The sequence below is a fragment of the Lipotes vexillifer genome, unplaced genomic scaffold (assembly GCF_000442215.2).
Source record: "Lipotes vexillifer unplaced genomic scaffold, Lipotes_vexillifer_v1.1 scaffold387, whole genome shotgun sequence".
In the NCBI taxonomy this organism is placed as follows: domain Eukaryota; kingdom Metazoa; phylum Chordata; class Mammalia; order Artiodactyla; family Lipotidae; genus Lipotes; species Lipotes vexillifer.
In genome coordinates, this window is record NW_006795399.1 from 2,585,870 (window position 1) to 2,607,521 (window position 21,652).

The 21,652-nt window shown below is 48.6% G+C and overlaps 2 protein-coding genes across 4 annotated transcripts in view; one reads left to right on the forward strand and one right to left on the reverse strand.

The window, feature by feature from the left end:
* The first annotated feature begins 11,796 nt into the window (after window positions 1-11,796).
* On the forward strand, window positions 11,797-18,977 carry B4GALNT1 (beta-1,4-N-acetyl-galactosaminyltransferase 1). 3 transcript variants are annotated; one of them, XM_007467649.1, is made up of 11 exons: window positions 11,797-12,171; window positions 12,763-12,981; window positions 13,519-13,683; window positions 13,820-13,926; window positions 14,377-14,417; window positions 14,565-14,745; window positions 15,747-15,854; window positions 15,995-16,185; window positions 16,659-16,799; window positions 17,052-17,292; window positions 17,922-18,448. In XM_007467649.1, exons 2-11 carry the CDS (start codon window positions 12,764-12,766, stop codon window positions 18,137-18,139), a joined length of 1,611 nt encoding a protein of 536 aa, XP_007467711.1. In that variant the 5' UTR covers window positions 11,797-12,171; window position 12,763; the 3' UTR covers window positions 18,140-18,448. The 3 variants fall into 3 exon arrangements, with proteins under 3 accessions (XP_007467711.1, XP_007467712.1, XP_007467713.1); XM_007467650.1 differs by having other exon boundaries at window positions 11,802-12,171; window positions 15,747-15,845; window positions 17,922-18,977; XM_007467651.1 differs by lacking the exons at window positions 11,797-12,171; window positions 13,519-13,683 and adding an exon at window positions 12,232-12,372 and having other exon boundaries at window positions 15,747-15,845; window positions 17,922-18,977.
* The window catches only part of SLC26A10P (Solute carrier family 26 member 10), a 7,031-nt gene continuing 4,110 nt past the window's right edge, over window positions 18,732-21,652 (reverse strand). The window contains exons 9-18 of the mRNA XM_007467648.1: window positions 20,966-21,043; window positions 20,781-20,876; window positions 20,263-20,369; window positions 20,082-20,151; window positions 19,893-20,009; window positions 19,719-19,752; window positions 19,557-19,639; window positions 19,402-19,456; window positions 19,186-19,292; window positions 18,732-18,873 (exon numbers count right to left, since the gene is read on the reverse strand). Coding sequence (XP_007467710.1) covers window positions 18,835-18,873; window positions 19,186-19,292; window positions 19,402-19,456; window positions 19,557-19,639; window positions 19,719-19,752; window positions 19,893-20,009; window positions 20,082-20,151; window positions 20,263-20,369; window positions 20,781-20,876; window positions 20,966-21,043 — 786 coding nt within the window. The 3' untranslated portion in view covers window positions 18,732-18,834. The remainder of the gene's footprint in view (window positions 18,874-19,185; window positions 19,293-19,401; window positions 19,457-19,556; window positions 19,640-19,718; window positions 19,753-19,892; window positions 20,010-20,081; window positions 20,152-20,262; window positions 20,370-20,780; window positions 20,877-20,965; window positions 21,044-21,652) is intronic.

Here is a 21,652-nt window from a genome sequence, read left to right on the forward strand (position 1 = left end):
GACACCACCAAAAACTATTAAAACTCATCAAAGAATTCAATAAATTTTCAGGATACATAATTAATATACAAAAATCTGCTGCATTTCTATACACTACCAACAAACTATCAGAAAGAGAAATTAATTAACAATCCCATTTACAACTGCATTGGAAAATACCTAGGAATAGGACTTCTTTGGTGGTGCAGTGGTTAAGGACACACCTGCCAATGCAGGGGACACGGGTTTGATCCCTGGTCCAGGAAGATCCCACATGCCACGGAGCAACTAAGCCCGTGGACCACAACTACGCCTGCACTCTAGAGCCCATGAGCCACAACTACTGAGCCTGTGCACCACAACTACTGAAGCCTGTGTGCTCTAGAGCCCGCGTGCTGCAACTACTGAGCCTGCATGCTGCAACTACTGAAGCCCACGTGCCTAGAGCCTGTGCTCCACAAGAGAGGCCACTGCATTGAGAAGCCCACACACCACAATAAAGAGTAGCACCCGCTCAACACAACTAGAGAAAGTCATGTGCAGCAACAAAGAACCAACACAGCCTAAATAAATAAATTAATTAATTAATTAAAATACCTCGGAATAAATCTAACTAAGGAGGTAAAACACCTGTACTCAGAAAACTATAAGGCACTAATGAAAGAAATTGAAGATGACACAAACAAATGGAAAGATATACTGTGCTCATGGACTGGAAAAATTAATATTGTTATTAAAATGATCATACTACCTAAGGCAATCTACACATTTAATGTAATCCTTATCAAAATACCAATGGCATTTTTCACAGAGCTAGAACAAATAATTCTAAAATTTGTATGGAAACACAAAAGACCCTGAATAGCCAAAACAATCTTGAGAAAGAAGAACAAAACTAGAGGTATTCTCTCTGGTTTCAAACTATACTACAAAGCTACAGTAATCAAAACAGTATAGTATTGGCACAAAAGCAGACACATAGATCAATGCAACAAAATAGATAGCCCAGCAATGAACCCATACATATATGGTCAATTAATCTATGACAAAAAAGGTGAGAATCTACAATGGGGAAAAGGCAGCCTCTTCAATAAATGGTGTTAGGAAAACTGGACAGTTACATGCAAAGGAATCAAACTGGACTACTTTCTCACACCATACACAAAAATAAACTCAAAATGGATTAAAAACTTAAATGTAAGACCTGAAACCATAAAACTCCTAGAAGATAACATAGTTCACTCTTTGACATGTATTAGCAACATTTTTTTGGCTATGTCTCCTCAAGCAAGGGAAACAAAAGCAAAAATTTTAAAATGGGACTACATCAATCTACAAAGCTTGTGCACAGCAAACTATCAACAAACGAAAGGCTGCCTACTGAATGGGAGAAGACATTTGTAAACAACAGATCTGATAAGGGGTTAATATCAAAAACATACAAAGAACTCATGCAATTCAATAGCAAAAAAAGCAAACAACCCAATTAAAAAATGAGCAGAGGACCTGAATAGACATTTTCTTCAAAGAAGACATGCAGATGACCAACCGGCCCATGAAAAGATGCTCAACATCACTAATCGTCAAAAAAATGCAAATCAAAACCACAATGAGATATCACCTGACACCTGTCAGAATGGCTGTTATCAAAGAGACAAGAAATAATAAGTGTTGGTGAGGATGTGGAAAAAAGGGAAGCCTCGTGCATTGTTGGTGGGAATGTAAATTGGTGCAGCTACTAAGGAAAACAGTATGGAATACATTATGGAGATTCTTCAAAAAGTTAAAAATAGAACTACCATACAATCCAGCTATTCCACTCCTGGGTATTTATCCGAAGAAAACAGAAACACTAATTTGAAAAGAAACATGCACCCCTATGTTTATTGCAGCATTATTTACAATAGCCAAGATATGGAAGCAACCTAAGTGCCCATTAATAGATGGATGGATAAAGAAGATGTGACATATACATATGACGGAATATTACCCAGCCATAAAAAGAATGAAATCTTGCCATTTGTGACAACACGATGGACCTAGAGGGTATTATGCTAAGTGAAATAAGTCAGAGAAAGACAAATACTGTATGGTTTCACTTATGTGTGGAATCTAAAAAAGAAAACAAAGGAACAAACATAACAAAAGAGAAACAGACTCATAAATACTGAGAATAAACAGGTGGTTGCTGGGGCAGGGGTGGTGTTAGGCGGATGAAAAAAAATAGATGAGGGAGATTAAGAGGAACAAACTTCCAGTTACGAAATAAATGAGTCATAGGACTTCCCCTCTGGTTCAGCCGTTAAGACTCCACCCTTCCAATACAGGGGCCCAGGTTCACCTCCTGGTCACGGAACTAGAACCTGCATGCTGCAGCTAAGATCCCATGTGCCACAATGAAGATTCTGCACACAACAGTGAAGATCCCACGTGCCAAAACCAAGACCCAGCACAGCCAAATAAATAAAGATTTTTAAAAAATAATAAATAAATGAAGCATGGTTGGTGAAATGTGCAGTGTGGGGAATATAGTCAATAATAATGTACTATCTTTGTATGGTGACAGACTTATCGTGGTGATCATTTTGTAATGTATAGAAATGTTGAATCACTGTGTTGTGCACCAGGAACTAACATAATGCTGTACGTCAATTATACTTCAAACAAACAAACTCATAGAAAAAGAGGTCAGATTTGTGGTTACCAGAAGAGGGACCTGGAGAGAGAGAGAATTGAATGAAGGTGGTCCAAAGTACAAACTTCCAGTTGTAAGATAAATAAGTACTAGGGATGTAATGTATAACATGATAAATATAATGAACACTGCTGTAGATTATATATGAAAGTTGTTAGGAGAGTAAATTCTGAGAACTCTCATCACAAGGAAAATATATTTTTTAATTTTTTCTTTCATTTTGTCTATGTGAGATGATGGATGTTCACTAAACTTATTGTGATCATCATTTCATGATGTATGTAGGTCAAATCATTATGCTGGACACTTTAAACTTATACAGGGCTGTATGTCAAATATATCTCAATAAAACTAGAAGGAAGGAAGGAAGGAAGACAGAAAGAAAGTGAGTCAGCTGATAAAAAAAGGGAAAAGAAAAAGAAAATGGCAAAAGTGCCAAGAAAATATCAACAATACAATATCATAATATTAGCCCCCAAAAAGTGAAAATGTCTCATACTAACAGCAATCATAACAGGCTTGCCTAACAACAAAACAAAGCAAACTCACAAAACCATGCAATGGAGGCATGAGTTATGCCTCAAGACAATAAAACAATAGTGGAAAAATAAGGCCTACACCCTGCCCAATGATGACCCCTAGGACATGCTCTCTGTGCACATGAAAAACAATAATTTAGGGAAAGGTGACTTTTCCAAGTGAAAAACCCTCATTATACTGAGACCTGAAATAATTTTTCCGTAGCACCATAACAGTTCTGGATGGGCCATCTAGGGTCAAAAACTCCCCTGCCTGACAACGAAGGAGGAGTTAATGAGGGAAGACTCAAAGAATGAAGAAGAGGGTGGTCTTCACCCCCTCCCCTCTTTTCCTTTGATTATAAAAATGTAACCCACTAAGTACTCAGGGCAGCACACACTCCCTTGCCTGTCCACTTGTAAGCCTCACAAGCATCCTACTCTTTTTTTTAAATTTTAACTTTGTTGAACAGTGAATAAATGAAATTTATCTACACCTGAATAAAACATATTTAACAACTGAAAAAAATTTTAACAACCACAAAAAGTAAAAACTTAAAAAAATAGAACAGGATTTGTTTTTAGGGCACTCAGACACCTGCAACAGATTCTCACAGCAGCTTTGCTGGTGTATCTTCTATGGATGAGTTAGACAGGCTGAGCTCTGCATAGTAAGATGACTAACAGGGCCACAGGACAGTCACACAGGGCAGAGCACGACACAGCTCCGACCCCAGGTTCCACTGCAGAGCTGGCTTGTGCGTAGAGGCACGCAAAGTAAGGTGAATCAGGCAGACATTATTCAAAAGCTACTTTGTCAAGTAACGCTTTTGCTGCATAACCATTGAGTAATGTTTGGGAAAGCTTTGGGCTTTTATTTTTGTTTAAGTTTTACTCCTTGTATTTAATTTTTTAAACAACAAGGTCGCTAAAACTCCTGCATGCTGCAAAAAAACCTCATGGAGTAGTTAAGGTATACCATCCAAGCAGTTTTTATTCATTAATATTCATAAATACACACAGCAGACAAGTGTCCTATTCTAATAAGTCACTTCTTATCAATCACTTTGCCTCTCACTGAATTCTTTCTGCGATGAGACATAAAGAACCGGAGATCCTCAGAGCCTGCCTCGTGCCCCCGGCCAGACACATTTCTGTGGTTTCAGTAGCACGGGGCCTTTGTCAGCTCTCATCACTATTTAATTGATCATATTGCTGATTGTTCATTAATCTGTCGAATGAGAATAAATGTGTGTATGGCAAGCAGTAAGTGGCTCACAATTTTCTTGGTTGCCTCTTCAGATTGACAGTTTCGGATGGCCTCTTTGCCATAACCCAAGTCAAAAATCTAAATTGAAACCTCACACCAGTCAGAATGGCCATCTATCTCTCTGGGATGGCCTGAAAATTTGCTTTGGCGCAGAAATATATTTGAGAAATATATGGAGAGAGAGGAGAGAAAGAGAGAGAGAGAGATAATGTTATGTGAATTGCAAGCAAGGCTTCAAGGAACCAGGCAGCTTCCACTCTCACCCACTTGCTCCCCTGAAACTGCCATGTAATGAAACCCAGGTTAGCCTCTCGGGGGATGCAAGACCACAAGGAGAGAGAGGTTCAGCTAAGAGCCAGCACCAAACTCCCACCATGTGAGTAAAGGCAACTTGTATCACCCAGCCTCCACTGAGCTGCCAGATGGCTACAGCTACATGATTGACCCAAGGTGACTATCAGAAGAACCACCCCACTGAAATTGGGTGTACTGCTTGAAGAAAAAAGCTTCTGAATATTTTCAAAAGCAGATTACAATTGTTGTTCTCACATATTCTATTTTTTTTGGTCTTTTTAAGTTTTAATACATATTAGACATCCACGTGGAAATGTCAAGTTGGCCCTTGGACCTATGGTCTTGAAGCATCGTGTGGAAGATTGGGATTATTCTTCTGGAAGTCATCAGCAGATAGGTGGGCTTTAAAGCCATGGGCTGTGAAGGGTATCAGAGGATGTGACCCCAAAATATGCAACTTTGGCATAAGAATTATTTTGAGCTGGAGGCAGCAGACTCAGGAAAAGCTCTCTACCCTTCCCCTATCTGCCCAAAGGTAGGGTATAAATTTTCCTTTGTGAAGGTGTCCCCCCCTCTCCTCAACTAGACCAGGAAAGAAGAACAACTCTTAATAACCAGAGACACTTCTCACCCCACGACTGCACAAATTGGAGTCTGCACAACAAACCTGACTAAAATAACCCTTACCTTCCTCTCCCCCATATTTTTACCGTCTCACAATTTACCACTCCTAGAAGCCCAAACCCTTTTGCCTTTGCCTTATTACTTCTCCACAATTTACTGCTCTTTGTTAAAATGGTATATAAGCCTCAGGCTTAACTGCTTCTTTGGATCTCAGTTCTTTTCTATGAAGCCCTCCGTATGCATACATAATAAGACTTTTCTCATGTTAATCTGCCTTTTGTCAGTTTAATTTGCAGTACTCCAGGTATAAAACCTAAAGGCACAGAGGAAAAAAGTTTTCTTCCCCTACAGGTTAAGTGACATTGTCTGGAGAGAGAATCCAGGGAGAACGGTCTAAGGACTGAATGTGGGGCCCTCTAACAATGAGAGATCACACAAAGGAGGGGATTCAGTGAAGGAGATAGGATAGCAGCCAGTGAGGATCAAGGAGAGCATGATGTCTCAGAAGCCAAGAGAAAAGAGGATTTCAAGGAGGAATGGCCGGTGGTGTCAAATGTTGCTGAGTTGCTAAGTAAGATGAAGACAGGGAAGTCATCACTGGATTAGCAGAAAGGAGGCCATGGGGGATCTTATAAGAGCAGACTCTGTGGAAATATGGGGTAGATTCTGGATTGATGTGGATCCAGGGGAGGAAGGGAGATGTTGACTACTCTTTGGAGAAGTTTTCCCATAAAGAGGAGCAGAGAAATGGGGAGGTAGCTGGAAGGTGATGCAGGGGTCAAGGGAGGGGTCTATTAAGAAGGAAGAAAAGACAGCATGTTTGCATGCCAGTGGAAGACAGACTGACAATGTATGGGGCGGGTAATGGCAGAAACAGTCTTTGAGAAAGTTGGAGGGGATGAGACCCAGTGAAGCAGGCATTTGAAAGTCTCACATATTCTTAAACTGTGTATTCATGTACAATATACATATAGAAAAGTATACAGATTACAAGTATACAACTCTGTGTATTTTTACAAATTAAGCACACTTGTGTAATCGGCACTCCAATGCAGAAACACAACTTTACAAGCACCCAGATTCTTCATTTGACCCCTTTTAGTTACTACTCCACCCCTCAAAGATAATCATGATCCTGACTACAAACATCACAGATAAGTTTTGCCTGTATTCTACTTTAATAAAAAGAATCACACAGAATGTAATCTTCTGTGTTTGGCTTTTTTCTTTCAGCATTATGATTTACCGTGTATAGTTGCAGACCATTTCTTCTCAGTCTATACAGCTGACCCTTGAGCAACACATGTTTGAACTGTGCGGGTCCACTTATATGAGGATTTTTTTTCCCACTAAATACATAGTACAGTACTACACGATCCATGGGTGGTTGAATCCGTGAATGCAGAACCCCAGATATGGAGAGCTGACTACGGATTTTCTTTTCTTTTTTTGGCTGCACTTCACAGCATGCAGGATCTTATTTCTCTGACCAGTTCTCCAACCAGGGATCTAAACTGCGCCCCCTGCAGTGGAAACGTGTAGTCTTAACCACTGGACCATCAGGGAAGTCCCTATATAGATTTTCGACTTGAGGGTTGGTGCCCGTAACCCTCTCATTGTTCAAGGTCAACTGTACAATATTCGGTATTCGTTATCTATTGTTATGTAATACATTACTCCAAACTTGTGGGACTTAAAACAGCAAACATTTATCTATCAGAATGATAGGAGAGAATCATTCTATCACCAATAAAATTCTGCAGATACAGCTCTCTTAAAATCTTTATAGGTCTTCTGCGAATCTTTTTTTTTTTTAAGAAATTTATTTATTTTATTTATATTTATTTTTGGCTGCGTTGGGTCTTTGCTGCTGCACGTGGGCTTCTCATTGCAGTGGCTTCTCTAGGTGCACGGGCTTCAGTAGTTGTGGCGTGCTGGCTCAGTAGTTGTGGCGCACAGGCTCAGTTGCTCCACGGCATGTGGGATCTTCCCGGACCAGGGCTCGAACCCGCGTTCTCTGAATTGGCAGGCGGATTCTTAACCACTGCGCCACCAGGGAAGCCCTCCTGTGAATCTTATTGAGATTAACTACATGAAATGAAAGCCATATTCACAAATACTATAGATAAACCTTTCTCTTCCTTGAGCTTCTCCTTTGATTACTGAGAGTCCTATTGCTAAACTGAACTATTCTCTGAGGCACTGCCTTAACTCTTTCTTAACAAAGAATTTATGTTCACCTCCTTGGCTTCATTTTCAGACCATGTTTTCTTGAGCATTCCTTAGATATGATCTTTGCCTGGAAGCCATTTTTTAAATATTAGCCTCATTTGTCCTTGGAGAGGCTAGGAATGTTCAAACCCAACGATCTTTTTGTTAGCCTTCCTTCCTTTAGCTTATCTCTTTCTTTTCATATTTTACTATAAGCAACAAAAAGAGGGACTTCCCTCGTGCTCCAGTGGGTAAGACTCCACACTCCCAATGCAGGGGGCCTGGGTTAGATCCCTGGTCGGGGAGCTAGATCTGGCATGCATGTCGCAACTAAGAGTCCACATGCCGCAACTACAAGCCACATGCTGCAACTAAGACCCAGAGCATAAATAAATAGATAAATATTTAAAAAAAAACCCTTCCCTGGTGGTGCAATGGTTAAGAATCCGCTTGATAATGCAGGGGACGTGGGTTCAAGCCCTGGTTCGGGAAGATTCCACTTGCCGCGGGGCAACTAAGCCCGTGCGCCACAACTACTGAGCCTGTATGCCATAACTACTAAAGCCCATGCGCCTAGAGCCTGTGCTCTGCAACAAGAGAAGCCACCACAATAAGAAGCCCGCACACCGCAACGAAGAGCAGCCCCCGCTTCACGCAACTAGAGAAAAGCCTGCGCGCAGCAACGAAGACCCAATGCAGCCAAAAATAAATAAATAAATTTATTTAAAAAAAAAAGAAAAAAGCAACAAGAAGAAACCAGATGGCACCTTCAACATTCTGCTTGGAAATCTCCTCAATGAGATCTGCAATTCATTAGTATAGTTTCTACTTTCCACCCTACTGCTGGTGACAATGTTGCTAAATGTATCAATAACAAGGACCCCCTTTCCTTCAATTTCCCTACTTTCCTCCCTTCTCTTTATCAGCAGCTTCCTTAAAGGACATGAGGCTTTTACTAACATGCTCTTCAACATTCTTAGGTCTTTCACTAACACTCCTCAAATTCCTTCCTGCTGCTACCCAAGACCCAGTTCTAAAGTCTTTCCCACATTTTTAGGTTTTTATTATGGCAGCACTTCATTTCCAGATTTTGGACAAACCCAGAAGCTAAAACCCACACTCAGGAGCCAACTATATATGCTGTTCTGTACCTTGTTTATTTTGCTTAACAGCTTTGGATATTATCCAGTATCAACAGATATAGATTAACCCAGTGTTCCGTTGTCTGACTGAACCATATCTTTAAAATTTTAACTTACTAATATTTAAAATTTAAATGATTAATATTTTAAGTGTTAATAGATTGGCCAATTGCTCTAAGTTGTGTCAGTTTACACTCACAACAATGTATGGTAGTGACTGTTTCTCCAAAAACTTGACCACTCAGTGTGCTAGCAAGCTCTTTGACCTTTACTAACTTGGTAATCAAAAACCATTTCACTGTTATTCTAATTTGCATTTTATTTATTATGAATAAGGTCAAGTATAATTTCATATATTTTAAAAGCCATTTTCACTTTTTCTGTCAACTGCCTAATCACAATTTTTGTTCATTTGGTGGTAGTTGATAATTTTTTCTTTTCTTTTCTTTTTTTTGATGTGGACCATTTTTAAAGTCTTGATTGAATGTGTTACAATACTGCTTCTGTTGTTTTTTTTTTTAACTTTATTTATTTATTTTTTTAACATCTTTATTGGGGTATAATTGCTTTACAATGGTGTGTTAGTTTCTGCTTTATAACAGAGTGAATCAGTTATACATACACATATGTTCCCATATCTCTTCCCTCTTTGTCTCCCTCCCTCCCACCCTCCCTATCCCACCCCTCCAGGCAGCCACAAAGAACCAAGCCGGTATCCCTGTGCCATGTGGCTGCTTCCCACTGGCTATCTACCTTACTTTTGTTAGTATATATATGTCCATGTCTCTCTCTCGCCCTGTCACAGCTCACCCTTCCCCCTCCCCATATCCTCAAGTCTGTTCTCCAGTAGGTCTGTGTCTTTATTCCTGTCTTACCCCTAGGTTCTTCATAACATTTTTTTTTCTTAGATTCCATATGTATGTGTCAGCATACGGTATCTGTCCTTCTCTTTCTGCCTTACTTCACTCTGTATGACAGACTCTAGGTCTATCCACCTCATTACAAATAGCTCAATTTCGTTTCTTTTTATGGCTGAGTAATATTCCATTGTATATATGTGCCACATCTTCTTTATCCATTCATCCGACGATGGGCACTTAGGTTGTTTCCATCTCCGGGCTATTGTAAATAGAGCTGCAATGAACATTTTGGTACATGACTCTTTTTGAATTTTGGTTTCCTCAGGGTATGTGCCCAGTAGTGGGATTGCTGGGTCATATGGTAGTTCTATTTGTAGTTTTTTAAGGAACCTCCATACTGTTCTCCATAGTGGTTGTACCAATTCACATTCCCACCAGCAGTGCAAGAGTGTTCCCTTTTCTCCACACCCTCTCCAGCATTTATAGTTTCTAGATTTTTTGATGATGGCCATTCTGACTGGTGTGAGATGATATCTCATTGTAGTTTTGATTTGCATTTCTCTAATGATTAATGATGTTGAGCATTCTTTCATGTGCTTGTTGGCAGTCTGTATATCTTCTTTGGAGAAATGTCTATTTAGGTCTTCTGCCCATTTTTGGATTGGGTTGTTTATTTCTGCTTCTGTTTTATGTTTTGGTTTTTTGGCCCAAGGCATGTGGGATCTTAGCTCCCTGACCAGGGATTGAACCTGCACCCCTGGACTGGAAGGTGAAGTCTCAACCACTGGACAGCCAGGGAAGTCCCCATTTTTTCTTACTGATGTTTTAGAGCTCTTAAGAAAAGCAGACCTTCATCTGTCTCACATGTTGCAAATACTTTTTCACAGTTTGTCATTTCTCTCTCAAGTTTGTTTATAGAAATTTTTTCACTCGAGTTTTTTATATATCTTGATATTAAATATTTTTTATATTTTTATAAATCTCTTCCCCATTCCAAGACTATAAAAAAAAAAAACTCCATGAATTATTTTACTGCTCTTTGTGGTTTCACGTTTAATACTAAAATACTTGATAGATCTGGAATTTATTTTGGTGTAAGGAGGGTGAGAATCGTACTTTCTCCCCAGCTGATTAGTCATTTCTTTGTACACAATTCATCCAATAATCCATCCTTCCCTCTCCCTCTCCCTGTCCCCACATTTCATTATTTTACATTTCTTATTATATCTTTTTTTCCCTATTAAATCGTGACATCTTTTATTAGAACCGTGGAACCACAGAACTTAGGGCAGCGTCAAGAATCCAGCTACAAAGAAAGGAGTCTACAGGTCTGCAGCTTGCACGCAGAACTACAACCAATCTAACCCCAATCTGTTTGGGGTTTCTTTCCTCCCGCAAACCTGCAACAAGGAGCAGTCAGGAGAAGCAGGCCCTTGAATTGCTGAGTGTTTGGTACATCACTGAGTGTTCATTAGATAACTGGGGTTGGGGGTTGGGGGGCGGGGGAGGCGAGCATGGGAGGGAGGCTGTGAACCTATCTTTCCTAGCCAGGCATTTTTTTATTTTCCAGAGTCTTGCCTGTCGTCCTTTATCTCACCCTAAGTACCCAAATCTTCCTTGAAATGGGGTTTCAGGGCGTCTCCGCCCCAACTCTTCCCGAAGACCTTGTCGCCTGTCCTTGCCTACAGTCTAGACGAGAGGGCGACTCCGAACGCATAGGGAATAGAGTGACTGGGATCGGGGGCAGGCGGGGGAGATGCCAGGGTTCGGAGGCGAAAGGCTGGAGGGGGAGGGGGGGGTGGAGAGAAGGACCTGCTCTTTCCTAGCAGGCATTTTTTTATTTTCCAGAGTCTTGCCTGTCGTCCTTTATCTCACCCTAAGTACCCAAATCTTCCTTGAAATGGGGTTTCAGGGCGTCTCCGCCCCAACTCTTCCCGAAGACCTTGTCGCCTGTCCTTGCCTACAGTCTAGACGAGAGGGCGACTCCGAACGCATAGGGAATAGAGTGACTGGGATCGGGGGCAGGCGGGGGAGATGCCAGGGTTCGGAGGCGAAAGGCTGGAGGGGGAGGGGGGGGTGGAGAGAAGGACCTGCGCTCGGCGCGGGCTTCGCGCCCCCGCAATGTCCTCGGCGCCCACCAGAAGGCGCCCTAGCGCTCTCCTTCCCCGCGCGTAGCCGGATCCTCCGCCGCAACCAGCCCGGGAGCTGAGCCGCGCGGCACCGCGAACTGAAGAGCCGGGCGGCGGCCCGACCTCTCCCGGCCCGGCAAGTGGAACAGGGTACCGGGGAGCCCCGGATTTGTTTCTGGGACTGGGGTGCGGCGGTTTCTCGACTCCGATCCCCACCCCCGCAGGAAACGCCCAGAACCACCCAAGCACCTTGGTCTACAAAGCCCGGAGAGTCCGAAGGCGGGAGGGGTCGGGCGCGCTCGGGAGGCAGGAGGATGCCCCTCACTCTCAGCCTCACACCCGACTCCCCCATCAGGCCGCCTCCAGCCCCATGAGGACCCCCAGGCCGGAGCTGAGAGCCTGGCGCAGCCCGGACCGAAATCTTGTGGCGGCCTCAGAGCGTTAGACAGGTCAGTGCCCGGGCGGGATGAGGGGCCGAGCCGGAGGCGGGAAGAGGCGCGCACGCCGGTCCACCTTGTCCCCCCGCACAGCTTCCCGAGGCCACTCACGGGGTCACCTCCGCCGGGGCCACCCAGTAGCGCGGGCGTGATTCTGCATTTTTCATGACAGGCAAGGTGTGGCGCTGCCCTCTGCAGCCCAGCCGGGGCCAGGTGATGCTTGGACTGAGGGGTTGGGGGATGCGCGGGCCAGGGGAGGTGGCGGGCTCGGGAACATCCGCTATTCTGATAAAATGGTACTCTTCTACTTATGAGCCGCCGCATCGAAACCACTGCCTCCAACGTTCTCTTGCTTCAAGATGCCCGGCTTCAGGCGTGAGAGGAAAGCAAGATGCGGGAGAGGGAGAGAAGAAAGGAGGCCAGGAGACCCGAGGCCCGGGAAGTGAGGGGAGGGGACAGGGGTACCGATTCGCTATGCAAATCCTGGCGCGCGAGACATGGAGAGCCCTGGGTGGCCGGCAGGAGCCTCCGGAAGCGCGGGGGCCCCAACCCACGCCTTCGCTCCCCACCTTTCTCACTCTCCCATCCCTACCGCCCACCCAGGATGCGGCTGGGCCGCCGGGCCCTCTGTGTGCTGGTGCTGCTGCTCGCCTGCGCCTCGCTGGGGTTCCTGTACGCGAGCACGCGGGTCGCGCCGGGCCTCCAGGCACCTCTTGCGCTGTGGACGCCCCTGCAGGGCAACCCCAGGCCAGAATTGCCAGGTCTTGCCCCCGAGCCCCGGTATGCACACATCCCAGTCAGGATCAAGGAGCAAGTGGTGGGGTGAGTGCAAGGAGTCGTGGTACCGGGACGGCACTCGCTGGGGGGTGGCGTGGGAAGCTCTTGTTTCCTCCACTGCTGAGCTCTGATGCCTGGGCTCCCCACGACTGGCTGCAAAGGGGTGAAGTGGGAGGTGGAGGGGGCCACTGAGTCTTGTGCTGGCGGGGGGACAAATCTGTCCTCCAAGAACCTTGTCACGGTATGGGGAAGGGAGGGTGTGCAGTCAGGGGAGGGCCCTGACTTTCTGAGTCCTGGTGATTCCCTATGAAAGGAGAGTCCAGGTGGGGTCCTAATGGCGTGTAGGCAACTCTGAACACCTAGCAACTGGCCCTATTCTACACCTCTGTAAAATCCAGATTTAGGGGATGCGTCATTCCTTTGGTGGTTCCTCCTCCTGGGGACTATTTGAAGAGCAGTGTTTAAGGGGACAGATTTTGGATGGACAGGGTTGAAAGGCCAAGATGTAGGTCCTGTGTAAATGTTCTGTGGGATAAGTGAGCTGCATGGCTGGGCTCTGAGGACCCTTCCTCCCGGCTCCAGGCTGCTGTCCACGAACGACTGCAGTTGTGAGTCCAGTGCGGGGAGCCTTCACCTCCCCTTCCAGAGGCAGGTCCAAGCCATTGACTTCACCAAGGCCTTTGACCCTGAGGAGCTGAGGGCTGCATCTGCCTTGAGGGAGCAGGAGTTCCAGGCCTTCCTTTCAAGGTACCGGTACCAGTGGGAAAGGAGGGCATGACTCTGTAGGGGGGGAGCAGGGGGAAGCCTGGAGGGTGGGTGTGGCAGGAGGGAGAGCCCGTCTCCCCCTGACTGCTCCTCTGTCCTCCCCCTCCTTCACTGCCAGGAGCCAGTCTGCTGCTGACCAGCTGCTCATAGCCCCTGCCAACTCCCCACTACAGTACCCCCTGCAGGGTGTGGAGGTCCAGCCCCTCAGGAGCATCTTGGTGCCAGGTGGGGAGAACAGTCCTAGGGGATGACCTAAGCCACGGTGGGGGGTGGCAGAGCCCAGGTTGGGTGAGGAAGAATGAGGGAAGATGGGAATGGGAGGTGGGAGACTTGAGGTCAGGGAGGGCTCATGAGGTGGGAGATGGGGACAGAAGGGACTCTAAGATTGTCAGGAATTGTAGAAGACAGTGACTGGAGAGGTTTGGGGAGAAGGGTCTCTTCTTGCTGACTGGCCGAAGTTAGGTGGACAGGTGGGGCAGGCCACAGAAGAGCTACTGCTTTGATGCGAAGGAGTAAAAAAATCAGTTACTCTAGGCTATGCCCCGCAATGTGCCCTGCTGTGGCCTCAACAAGAGGGATGCATGAGAAATTCTGTGCTGTGTGTGGTGAAAGAGGGAAGAGAAAATGAGGAATTCCAGATTGTCTGTGATTTTGATCCCCTCTCCTTCCTCCCAGGACTGAGCCTGCAGGCCACTTCTGGTCAGGAGGTATACCAGGTGAGAAGAAACAGGAGGGCGAGGAGGCCAGGTGGGCATTAAGGATGCCGGGAGGGCAACAAGGCTGCCAAAGGAGGGATAGAGGAACCAGGGAGGCAAGAGGTGGGTCTGGGGCCTCACCCTGCACTCTCCAATCCCCTCTCCCAGGTGAACCTGACTGCCTCCGTGGGCACCTGGGACGTGGCAGGGGAAGTGACTGGAGTGACTCTCACTGGAGAGGGGCAGCCAGATCTCACCCTCGCCAGCCCAGGGCTGGACCAACTCAATCGGCAGCTGCAACTGGTCACTTATAGCAGCCGAAGCTACCAGGCAAACACAGCAGACATAGGTGCGAGGCCCAGGTGGAGGTAGTAACAGGCTGGGTGAACACAGGGAGCCCAGAAAGGCAGGAGCGAGCAAGTGGCAGAGGGTGTGGGAGACACTCGGGCGATGGCCAGCGCTGCCCAGCCACACAATGGGCATTTCAGCTGGGCCAGCAGGGCCAGGGAGGGAGAGAAGGGGCCTTTGTTCATCTGGGGCTGGAGCAGGCCAGAGGGAAACCCGAGCCTCGGGTGTGTCCCCCCTTCAGGCCAACCATGGGGGCCTCAGGAAGTGACCTGCCCCAGGAGCCAGAAGACTCAAGCTCTATTCCCAGCCCACCACTTACTAGAGGGCAAAGGGCTTTATCTCCCAGAGCCCCCATTTCTCCTCTAGCAAAAGGGGCATAACACAGCCCTCCTGCTTCTCTCCAAGGCTTCTGTACCAAACCTACTCCCACTTTGGAGCCTTTGCACTTGCTGTTCCCTCTGCCTAGAATGCTCTTCCTGCAGATTTTTGCATAGCTGGCTCCTTCCTATCCTTTGGATCTCAGCTCAAATGGCTCCTCTTCACTATCACATTACTTGTCTTATTTTCTATTCAATACTTATCTGTATCTGAATTTTCTTACTTACCTAGCCTGGAACCAGACTGACTAGGTTCCTATCCCAGCTTTGTTGCTTAACAGTTGGGTAATTATGGACATGTTAACTTCTCTGTGCCTTCTTTTTCTGTAGTAGGAATCTACTTAATAGGGCTACTGTGAGGATTAAATGAGTTCATATATTTAAGGTAATTTTAAAAGTGCCTGGCACATAGTAAATGCTCAATAAAGGTTAGCTTTTAATGAACTCTTTTATCATCTTTCTCCCACCCATTAAAATGTAAGTTCCATGGGGATAAGAACCTTGCATTCTTGTCTAACAGGGCCTAGAAAAGTGCTACACAGAGTAGGCGCTTAAATATTGTTTTACTGAAAAGACAATGTTGTCCAAGCCCTAGGGGGCTACATCTCATGTCCTTTCTTCCCAGTCCGGTTCTCCACCGAGGGACACGAAGTTGCCTTCACCATACGCATAAGACACCCACCCAACCCTCAGCTGTACCCACCTGGGTCTCTACCCCTGGGAGGTGAGACTGGTATGCTCAGGGACACAGATGCAGCCCTGATGGGGAGCAAGTTGGGAGAGGGCGACAAGTTGGGAGACACCCCCGGGAGATGTCTTCCTGCTCTTCACTCCCTACTCTCCTCTGCACCTAACCCTGCCCCTCACTCCCAGCCCAGTACAACATCAGCGCTCTGGTCACCATTGCCACGAAGACCTTTCTTCGTTACAATCGGCTACGGGCACTCATCGCCAGCATCCGCCGCTTCTACCCGACAGTCACAGTGGTAATCGCCGACGACAGCGACAAGCCAGAGAGCATTAGAGGTCCCCACATCGAGCACTATCTCATGCCTTTTGGCAAGGTGCGCAGCCAGCGAGGCTGAACTGTGCGCCACAGGGCACCGGGAGGGGGCGCACCCTCAGTCTGCAGTCTCCAGAATAGTGATTCCAGGATTACCTGCCTCAGAATCACAGAGGCGCCTGTTAAGCATGAGGATTTCTGGAAATGTAAACTCCACGGGAGCAGGAATCGTGTGTCTTACTAGCGCTGCATTCTGAAAATGGTGCTTAGCACCTAGTGGGGGGCTCAGTAAATAGCTGATGAATGAATGAACGCATGAATTAAATGCATTCCAATACCCTCCCCCAGAACACTGACTCAGCGCCCCGCACAAGTGGGAAATGCATTTTTTACCTAGCTCCCGGCCATTCGTAAGCACTCGAAAGTTTGGAGAGGGACATAGGCTGTTGAGAGGGGTCAGGAGTGAGGCGGAAAGGTGGCAGAGGGCTACGTTCTATCTCGACAGCATCGCCAACCGTACTTACCCTTCCCCAGGGCTGGTTCGCAGGCCGGAACCTGGCCGTATCCCAAGTAACCACCAAGTACGTGCTGTGGGTGGACGACGACTTCGTCTTCACGGCGCGGACACGACTGGAGAGGCTTGTGGACGTGCTGGAGCGGACGCCGCTGGACCTGGTAGGGGAGGGGCCTTGAGATGTAGGGTGGGAGGCGGAGAGCCTTCGGCAGACTAAGGCCGCGGCCGGCCGGTAGACCCGACTGAGGGCAGCCAGCCCTGGGACGGGAGGGGACGACGAAGCGGAGCCTGGGGCACTATCTGGGTCCTGCAGGGGAGAAGCGGGAAAGGACAGGGCAGCAGAGCCACCCTGCGGGGGAGAGGATCCCCTTCCGGTCCGCGCCCCGCCTGCAGCTGTCCTCCCGCCCCGGCAGGTGGGGGGCGCGGTGCGCGAGATCTCCGGCTTCGCCACCACCTACCGGCAGCTGCTGAGCGTGGAGCCCGGCGCGCCAGGCCGCGGGAACTGCCTCCGGCAGAAGCGCGGCTTCCACCACGAGCTCGTCGGCTTCCCAGGGTGCGTGGTCACCGACGGCGTGGTCAACTTCTTCCTGGCGCGCACTGACAAGGTGCGCGAGGTCGGCTTTGACCCGCGCCTCAGCCGCGTGGCGCACCTGGGTGAGTTGCGCCCCCTCCTGGCCGGGCCCGGCAGGGACCCCGCGGGGCGCTGGGCTGGGCTCGGTGCAGTAAGGCGCCAAGGACCCTGGGTACTACTCCCCGACCACCCCCGCGGAGCCCACGGCTGCTGCCGGGGCCCCCAGAGCAGTTCTACGAAGATTTACCAAGACCTGTGCCCGGGCAAGAGAGAGAGCTTCCACCCTCCCAGCCCCGAGCATCGTTTAAACCTCCACAGCCAGTACAACTGCTGGGTCCGTCTTGAGCTTCCCCACCACCGTCACCTGCACCTTTATCTCGCTCCCAGCCGTATCCCTTGGTTCAGACCACCTCGGAGCAGCCCATTCGGCATTTATTGAACCTCTGCGTGTGTGTGTGTTGGGAGCGGGGCGGGGAGGGGCGGGGGGTGGGGCGGAGGATCAGTTTTCAAAGCACAAGTTAAGGATACTGACTCCATTTTATACAAGAGTGAAACTAAGACTCAAAAGGGTTGATTTACATGCCCAAGGTCCTTAGAAATGGGGTCTTTGCATATGGACCCAGCATATCCCAAATCTCAGTTCTCCTTTAACGGTGGGGCCTCTGTATCCTCAAGACCCTTCATTGTGTACTCGCCTTTCCTCCACCCCCAGAATTCTTCCTGGACGGACTTGGTTCTCTTCGGGTGGGCTCCTGCTCAGACGTTGTTGTGGATCATGCATCCAAGTTGAAGCTGCCTTGGACATCAAGGGACGCTAGGGCAGAGACTTATGCTCGGTACCGTTACCCGGGATCACTGGATGAAAGTCAGGTGGCCAAACACCGCCTGCTCTTCTTCAAACACCGGCTCCAGTGCATGACCTCAGAGTGACGGCCACTCGGGGCCTTCCAACTGTCAGGCTGGGCCTACCTCCTTGCGCCTGCCAGGAATATCTAGCAAAGCCCACCAGCCAGTGACCACTCCACTGACTGTCCCCGATCTCCTTCAGAACTTGATCCCAAATAGGGGCTTGTCCTGGTGACATTCCTCCTTTCTGCGAGTGCCCAGGGGCATGATGGAGCCATAACTCATCCCACAGCCAGTGCCAAGTCCTCCCCCCACCCCCTTCCCATAGGGCAGGAAGTGGGGGGTTGCTTTCCAAGTGCCAAAGAGCCCACGGGGACTCTAAAAACCTAAAGCGGAAACATTCTCCTCTCATCTCCTTGGGACCAAGGGGCTGGGGAAGCCCCCAGTATATATTCCCAGGGCTGGGCCTCCCTCACATCCCCGGATCCAGGACTCTGTGCAGCGACTGCAGCCCCACCCCATGGAGAGAACTGGTGACGGGAGCTGGTGTGGGGACCGGTGAACATACAGGTGAAAGCCATTTCCAGTTGTGTCTCTGCAATGCTGTGCGCATGGAGGAGAGGGGCACCAAGGGTCTGTGTGCAGACACCGAGACTCACGTCATGAACCCCAGAGACTCTCAGCTTCACTTTATTAGTTACATTAAGTAAGGGGGCTCAGGGACCCTGGCCCTCCTCACACACATGCTGTAGGGACCCTCCACACTCCACGTGACCGGGTCAGACCCACACTGTGCAAGTCTTTGGACCAGTGAGCTCCTGGAAAAGGGAAGGGGCATGTCAGAAGTAGATTAGGTGCCCCCCTCCCTCACCCAAGATTTGGCAGACCTCTCAGGGGTACACCGCCTGCTTTGGAACCTTAGTTCCTCAGTTCTTCACCCACAGCTGGGCCCAGTCTCCCTGGTTTAGTCTTGTATAGACTAATCACTTCATCCCCACCCCTTTCCTTCATCTCCCTCCTCAGCCCCCTTCACAAATCCCTCTGCCTGGATCTTCAGTCACTGACTCACACCTCCTTTGCCATAGCCCAGCACCTCCTGGCTTCCACTCCCGTTGCTACTGCCGCCTCACCAGTCTCTCCAGGGCATATGCAGCTGCATCCTGGACACTCACAAACAGCTGTTCTGGGGTCACTCTATCCAGGAGTCCTGCCTGGGTCAGTGTCCCCAGCACTGAGGCTGTGTGGAGAAGGGGTCAGGCTCTCAGGTCCTACAACTACACCGTGTCCTCTTCCTTCTCCCCAAGTCACTCCTCACTCTCCAGATCCCTCCATCCTCCACATCTCACCATTACACTGAGCCAGGAGAAGGTGGATCCCAGCATCTCCGCATCGGCTGGCCAGCTACGTGGGGCGGGGCGGGGGAGGGCAGGGGGTTAAATCCTATATCAGAGAGTATTCGTGGGACAAGGGGGCTTTCTCCTTAACCTACCCTCTCCCTCACCTGAACCACTTCTCTGGCCCCTGCAGCATCTGCAAAGGTGACACCACTGCAGTCTAGGACTACCACTCTGACAGGCTCAGCAACTAGGATGGCAGAAAGCAGGAGTACCCAGATGCCTCCATGGGTCATGCCCAAATCTCCCTCATTGTCATCCCATCTCACCTGCATCAGGTGGGCCGTCTGTCTTTGGAGCCTCCTGTGAGTAGAAAAGGGTAGTCACCGTCTCTGAGACACAAGCACGAACATGCACCCCTTGAGCACAATGACCCCCCTCAGAACACCCACCTGTCTCCCACCCCCAAGGAAGCCACACTCCCCTTTGACCAAGTCCCTCACCTTGCCTCCTTCTCCAAGCCCCAGATGCCACTCCAGGATGCGACGAAACTGCCCACGGGTCCCAAAGTAGAGCGGTGTTGGATAGCTCAGGATGCAGAGCCCTGGGACCTGGAGGAGCTAAGGCGTCAGAGGGTCAGTGAAACATCCGAGTCTAATCTTCCCTTCCTTCTTTGGCTGTAGCCCACCCACCTTGTGACTCTCTCTGAGTGGCCTGTAGAGCTCTGTCCCCTCAGCCAGTCCAAGTGCCAGGCACTGTACCCTGGGCAGGAAGCTGGGGTCAGATTCCCAGCCTGACCTGGCTGGAGAGTCACCCCAAGCACTCTTTTCTCTTCCCTCCTCTCATCTTGACTCCCCTCATCTCTACTCCCACCTCTGGGTGCGGCAGACCACAGTCATCATGGAGAAGACCACACCTACAGCCAGGCCCAGGTCCACACTCAGGGTCACGACAGCCACCCATGTGACCATCCACACAGCCTGCGGGACGTGGATGGGAGCGAAATGACCAAAAGAAATGCCAGGCCATCACTGCCAGGGAAAAGGGTCCAGGGGCAGTGACTGCCGGGGCAAGTGATGGGGAGGGATGGCCCGAGAGAAAATAGAAACAATGACAGAAGGAAGGAATGGGATGGACCTAATAGAGGATACACACCAAGTGTAATGACCCCAGGCCTTGAACCATCTGGGGAGTTACAAATATTCAGGTCTGAAGAGGTTCAAGCTCCACCCTTCACCTTGTCTCTGAGTAAAGGGATTAGGAGGTATACATGTTGGGGGTGGGTGGGTTGCAGAACTTAGGACTGGGACAATTAGCTTCGATCAAGGGCAGAGGCTGGGGACGCTGGTAAGTGGGAGGGGGCATCCGAGGGTAATGCTGCCATTTCTCACAAAGTCCACGCGGCTGATGCGCCATAGTTGTGGAAGTTCTCGCATCTGGAAGAACATCTGGCGCATGCTGGAGATGTTGATGCAGGCCAAGACAGCCTTGGGGCAGAGGAGGTAAGCTGACCACCCCAGTGTGGAGGGATGTCGCCACCCCTCCCAGCCGCCCCTCCACCTCCTCTGATGCTTACCTTGGGCAGATAGTAGAAGAAGGGCCCCAGCCACAGCAGGACAGACAGGACAACCATACAGGAGAAGAGGCCTGCCAGCTAGAGGGAAGGAGGGACGGAAGCAGAGAAGGGAGGGAACCTCACCCACCCCCGCGTGAGAGTTGGTCTGCCTGCCTACTCTGCCTCATCCTCCTTGGAAGTCTCCCTCCTCCCAAATCCCCTTCCACACTGATATTCCTCACTCCTCAACCCCCTGCTTGATATTCTGCCGCTCACACCTACCTTTCCCCTCCCCCAATTAAATGCCTGTCATTTGCTGGTCTGCCCCAAGATGTATTTCAACATCCCTATTTTTGTAGCTGACCTCCATCTTTTTAAAAAATTTTATTGGAGCATAGTTGATTTACAATGTTGTGTTAGTTTCTGCTGTACAGCAGAGTGAATCTGTGATACGTATATCCACTGTTTTTTAGATTCTTTTCCCATGTAGGCCATTACAGAGTACTGAGTAGATGCTATACAGTAGGTCCTTATTAGCTATCTATTTTTATGTATAGCGGTGTGTATATGTCAATCCCAATCTCCCAACTTATCCCTCCCCCACCAGCCTACCTTCATCTTAAAAGCCACTGTTGGATGACCCTAAAAGCTGGCTAATCACATGCTTAGGGCACCAACAAAGTACAGGAAACCAAAAATATTAGGGAA